The sequence below is a fragment of the Empidonax traillii genome, unplaced genomic scaffold (genome assembly GCF_003031625.1).
Source record: "Empidonax traillii isolate 1590-97213 ecotype Southwest subspecies unplaced genomic scaffold, ASM303162v1 scaffold521:size443152, whole genome shotgun sequence".
NCBI classification, from domain to species: Eukaryota; Metazoa; Chordata; class Aves; order Passeriformes; family Tyrannidae; genus Empidonax; species Empidonax traillii.
The window spans coordinates 194991-201122 of record NW_020955714.1 but is presented as its reverse complement, the minus strand read 5'-3'; the positions used below and the strand labels follow the sequence as shown (position 1 = coordinate 201122).

General features: G+C 41.7%; 1 protein-coding gene across 2 annotated transcripts in view; it reads right to left on the bottom strand.

Moving 5' to 3' along the window:
* Window positions 1–5927, bottom strand: part of HTR2A (5-hydroxytryptamine receptor 2A) — a 28227-nt gene extending 22300 nt beyond the window's left edge. Inside the window, exons 1-3 of one of the 2 annotated variants that reach the window (XM_027896967.1) lie at window positions 5829–5927; window positions 4353–5025; window positions 215–310 (exon numbers count right to left, since the gene is read on the bottom strand). In XM_027896967.1, the coding sequence (XP_027752768.1) occupies window positions 215–310; window positions 4353–4767 (511 nt within the window). In that variant the 5' untranslated portion in view covers window positions 4768–5025; window positions 5829–5927. Of the gene's footprint in view, window positions 1–109; window positions 311–4352 lie in introns of both variants that reach the window. The other variant, XM_027896969.1, reaches the window with a different exon arrangement.
* Between the last annotated feature and the right edge of the window lie 205 nt (window positions 5928–6132).

Genomic DNA, 6132 nt, shown 5'->3' with positions numbered 1-6132 from the left:
TAGACTATTGAAAGCAAAATATTGCAAAGTTTTAGACTGCAGTATATATGTCAAATCCTCTCAAAAAGTAGAAATCTGCAATTACATGCTGAAATATTACCTCACTTACCAACTGATATGGTCCAAACAGCAATTATTTTGGCAAAAGCCTTAGTTCTTGAGTTAAACCGGCTGTGGTGGATGGGGTTTCGAATGGCAATATAGCGATCCAGTGAGATGGCACAGAGATGCATGATGGAGGCAGTGGAGAAAAGCACGTCCAAGTAAATCCAAATGGCACAGAGCTTTGTAGGTAGAGGCCATGTGTATCCTGCACAAGAGAAAGTTGACATCAGATAAAGATGTGGCATACATCTTTTGCTGTGACACATATGTCGTAGTGGGGAATGTCTTTCTAGAAGGATAGTAGTAAGTACTAAGTAGTAGTAAGTGGTATGTTCAATAGAAGCTGCCTGACACTGTTTAAAGAAAATATTTTCATTTGCTTGCAGCCTTCTAACTCTGTAGATTCAGGGTTAACTCTGCTTCTTTCCCAGGCTACAGGCAGCATATGTTTTTTCTTTTTAATTCTATTTGCATAATGCTAATGCCTGATGCTATAATTAACCATTTTTGGCAGCAAATCTATGGAAAGAGAAGCAATTTTGTCATTGTAAACCTGCAAGTTCTCAATTTTGTTTCAGGACTTTTTATCCACATAATTACTGCATTATCAACACCTGCTGATACACTAAGCTGCCTGAATTCTGAAACTGAAACATTGGATTTAGTGGCAGCTGAAGAAAAAAAATTATTTTGTTGCATACCAGTGATATTTATCTCACCTGTCTTTAAGCATCGACCATATACTTGAATAAGGATATTCCCTCTATCAATACATATTGATAGACTCCTCCAGGGAACACAATGCATTAGTGTTTACCAATATCCAACCCTACAGCTTCTTTGCTGCAAATTAAGCCTTCCCTTTTTCCTTGTTCTTTCCACTACCCATGAAGATTAATTGATTGCTTTCTTTTCTGGAGGCTATTGGAAGATGGCTATCATGTCTTACCCAGTTTTGTGCTTACTTTTTTTTTGTCTTCCAGACTAAGAAAAGCCAAGTACTTTGTCTTTTTCTTACAGATCACGCTTTTAAAACTTTTGTTCTTCTTTTTTCTCTGCCCTAGAATCTGTTTAATTTATCTGCATCTTGTATACCATTCAGTAACTAAAACAGGACTCGGTACTCTTGCAAAGGCCTCCTGACTGCTAAGTGAAATACAAGATTGCTTCATGGGTGTTGAATGGAATGTCTTTACTTAGGCAACCTGGAATGATGAGTGCCTTTTGTATGAAAATATCATGCTAGATATGCATGTTTAGCTTATGATACATTTTGACAGTCAGACCTTTTTCATCATTCTTGAAGCCTGGACAAACTTCCCCAGCAGAAGCTGGTTTGCTTCTTTACTTCTGCATTTACCCCCACGAAATGGTTGTTGATTTCAGACTTTCTCTTCAGGGGTCAAGATGCTTGTTGAGGACTCTCATCCTGTCTCTCTGAGTGCTTGTAACCTCTCCCAGCTTGGTGCTTTTAGAAAGCTGTGTAAGCTCAAACTCCATAGACTTATATGAGTTGTTAGGAGCAGTACTGAGCAGACTCAGGTTAAACAGAACCCTGCAGGACCCCCCTCCAAAGGCCCTTCTATTCCTGCAGGGAATCACCAGTAAGTCTCCTTGGAGCAAGTTTTGCAGTTATCCATGTCCTTATCTGATTTGATTTAGTGATTTAATTTAGAGCCTATTATCCAAGTGGCCTGTGACAGTGTGGCATGGGGCAATGCCATAGCTCGTATTGTGAGAATATGTTAGTATTTTGGGGAGTGCCTGTCTCCTTTGGAGACACAGTACAAGATTTGCAACAGCAGGAATGGAGGGAAAGGCAGAGGAGTTCTGTGCCTAACTAAATTTAGTTTCAGTGGGCACTGAGGAGACCTATTTCTTGGTGCTCTTGAACTGGTCTAATATAAGCTGACCCTGACAAGCCATACAGAATTTATGGATGTGTTTTATCATGATTTCTGGCCTTTCAATGGGAAATCTGGTCTCCAGAGTGCATTACATGATGGCTGGCTTTCAGAGGCATGACTTCCCAACAGCATCCCTCTGTCAGGTCAGGCCAGTTTACACAGGGAAAAGCATTTAAGTATTTTTGCCCTTGACAACATACATCTGTTCTCTTGCTTCAGTGACCTTCAGGAACACATTTGTCACATCTTTCTAGACCTCTTGTCCTTGCTATAAACCTTAATGGGGCAGAGATAAAACAGCATCTGCCAGATAAACTTCCTTGAAGTCTACAGGTTCAAGAGAGGGGAAAGTATGACTAAGAAAACTCTGGATGCTGTAAGACTTTGGAAGGGTGTATATAATATCCTCCAGGCAATTTTCTGCTCTGTGGGCACATCCATCTTGGTAGGACTTGCTGGTTGTCTTTTTTTCCAGCAAAGGCTAGTGCTGCTGGGTAGATGGGGAAACCTGCCTGGCCCAAAAGGTGCAGACTGGGGCAGGCACATAGCTGGTATGGCTGGGCACCGGAGCCAGAATTGCCAACAGTAGCTGTAAAGCTCTCAAGAAGAAAATCATCTCTCTCTGGAGCAAAACAGTCACCGTACCCCTTTGAGGGGTTGTGGAAGGGATGGCGGAGCACCCTTGTTCCACAGCCTCTGAGGTGTCCTGGCAGAACAGGTGTGTGCAAAGGCTGCCAGTTTGGGTTCAAGACTGCCAACATGTGATAGGGTTGAAGTTAAGCAGCGGAGGCCGAGCAAATGCTGCTGTGTAAGGGGAGGTTTCCCTCCGTGCCATCACTGGTCATCCTGGAGGTTGACGGTGCACCACACCCCGACGGCTCTCCTGGTACCTGTGTCCATCACCAGATGATTTTCTACCCCAAGTTACGCTGCAAAGGCCTTCCGTTCCTGGTCTTGCAAGGGAAAAACCATGAAGAGAGGAGGCAAAGTCAACACAGCCCCTCCCCTGCGTGCCCTGCTGCTCCTCCGCTCCAGCCGTCGCCAGGGAGGGCGGTGCCGCCTTTCCCCGCGATGAGGGCTCCGGCTTCACGGCGTGTGGGAGAGAGATCCAGCGCCCCAACCCCCAAGTCCCTCCCAAGCCGCGGATTTCGGGAGCCTCTTCCCTCGGCAGCAGAGCCTGGCCAGCAGGAGTCCCTGTTGCTTGTCTCAGGGAATCGCGCACGACTTAAATCTCACCCATCGGACAATTTCTGTTTCACACTGTTTCTCCCACCGAAGGTAATCGCACACTAATGCAATAAATCACAGAGTCACACCATCACTGATGCTAAATGCAGTTTGCAAATGCTACGGAGGGCAATCTGTGTAGAAATACTGAAAATGGAAAATAAACTCAGTTTTCTGGATGAAATCTCCCTTGAGTCACAGGTTCATGTTTAGACCTTTAGTCCCAAAATAGTGAAGCGATAGAAATCTTTGTAAACAATCTCACTTTCCCCATGACGTTGTCTAGCTTCTTCTCGAACTGTAGCAATTCAGTTGTGGCACTGGAAACTCATTTCTGAAGTTTAGAGATAGTAGCAGCCTGACAATATTGTTAGTGAACACATAGGGTGCTGCTTTTTCCTTACGTGAGCTTGCTGCAAGTGACTTTGGTGAAAATGAGAAGAAAGAGCTGCTATTAATCACCTGCAAGGGCATGAACTGTGAGCCATTATTAACTTAATTTTCAAATAACTTCTCTTAAGAAATTATAGCTTTGCATTTGTAAATGTTACTAAAAAAATTAGGCAGAATTAATTCCTCCATCCATTTTTTAACTCCCAAAATATTTATCCCAGCATTTGCTGGTAAGTAGATGTCTAAGCAGGGTCTTGGGGAAAAGAAAATTATTTACATTTGTATTACTTCATTAAAAATAATTGAAGGGTTACCTACTTTGAATCTAAAGGTGCTTCTGTGCATATTTGTAGAGCAAAGTAACTGGCAGGACCCTGCATTCTTATTAGGAAAAATAAAATTATAAGCCAGGGTAAAAATCCTGAAAGCAATAAAGAAAACAAAGCATCTTCATAGACACTTTGAGACAATTCATTCAGCAATTGAGTAATAAGCTAACATCCTGGACTGTGTTTAAATGCCTGTAACTAGAAATATAAAGCAGGAAAATATTCAAGTACTTCACCTATTCCATCCATCAACCAGTTACATATATTTCAACTTACATGGAATGATTACAATTTTCTGTAGTGAGAGAATGAAATAATAATTACAACAGGATGTGCATGCAATGTTTAAAGCTTTTCAGTACATGCAGTAGGTTATACAGCAAATACTCACCGTACAGTATGGTTAACATTGACACAGGCATGACAAGGAAACCCAGCAGCATATCAGCTATTGCAAGTGACATGAGAAAATAGTTAGTGGCATTCTGTAGTTTTTTCTCCAGTGAAACAGCCATGATGACAAGAATATTTCCAGCAATGGTTAAAACAATCACTATCACTGTCAGCAAAGCTGGCCAGTTTTTCTGTGAAAACTGAATCAGGGAAGAGTAGCACGGTGGACCTGCATTACTTTCACATGAAAGATTGGTTAGATTTTCAGAGTCCACAGTCAAGTTAATGAGATGCGATATATTAATCTCTCCAGCTCCATAAACATTTCTGTAAAGTCTTCTCTCCTGATTTATCTGTATGAAGGAGTTTGCAGTTGGGTTCACAGAGCTCTCCTCATCACAAAGAATATCCATTGCTAAGTCCAAAACCACAGAGATAAATAGTGAAAAACAGGAAACTATTACCCTTTGCCACCATTGGGCATTATATTCCTCAGCTGTCCATGCCAGAAGTTGAGGGAGCACAATCTTTTGTCGACTGTATTCTTGCCACTAGTGTGATGTAGAAAAACATACCAGAATTACTCCAAAAGCTGAAATGTTTTGTTTTCAGTTCCATAGGAAGTCCAGTGTTGGCATACATTGAAAATTCAGCTGAAAAGCAAAACCAGGCTGTAGGATAGAGAACGTGGATTTGAGGCTTCAGAGAGCAAAGATGTTGGAGAAATAAAAGAGAAAAAACTTTTGCAACCACTAGGACTCCCCTCTGGAGCTACATCTTATTGCTATTGGTAACTGTAATCACACAATTTTAAACACAGCAGTATTAAAATAGCTTGCCATATTAAACAGCAGAGCTCTTGCTTCCCTATTAAGAAAGTTGATTGAAGATTCCATCCAGCATCTTTCTCTTGAAATAATTCAATATGTCCTTATTTATAGTGCATCTTTCATAATATGGCTGATAGTCTCTGTCTTCTGTTGTATTTCAGTATCATTTTCAGCCTCATATCAGAGATTACACATTCTGCTCCATGCTGATTTTTGTGGCTAATTGTACCTTTTGGCCCAGCATGGTTTCGGAATGGAAATTAAACAACTAGATACTATTACAAAAGAATACAATTTAAGGAAGACTTACATTGCACTTCAGAGCCCACTTTCAAACTGCAGTTGGATGCACTTTGTACCCTGCTTTACCATATTCTTCACTATATTTAGCCAGTTTTGTGCCCTTTTTCTTCAGTCTCCTCCACAATGCTGTAATTTGAAATAGTTTTTTGACTTCTAAACTGCATACTTGAGTGAAGCCAGTTCCTGTGCTGTGAGTCTTGCTCTTTTCTTCTGAGAGATAGGCTGCTTGCCGGCTCTTTCCTTGTGCATTTCCCCGCCCCAGGGCAAGCTATATTTAAAGTAATAACAATATCAGAGCCCTTCTTGAGGTGACACAAAAGAAAGCACATGCACACACTCACAAAAAAGCAGCCTCCTCGGAGGAATTACTGATTTCAACAGGAATGTAATTTCTTGCTCGCTGTCTTGTTCGGGTTGTCAGACCTCCCACTATCTGGATGTCATAAACTGCAAGGTAGTGACAGCAGAGGAGGGCAGGGGAGGGCAGACCAAAGAGGGTCTTTTAGGTAAACCAGCAGCTTTTTCAACTCCTCATTTTTCAGAGGTTGTCTGCTTGGGGGCTTTTTCAATGCGTGCTTTCAATTTGCAGCGGATGGCTCACAAACAGCTGCATGCAATTACAGGGATTTACAGGATGCAGGCTTG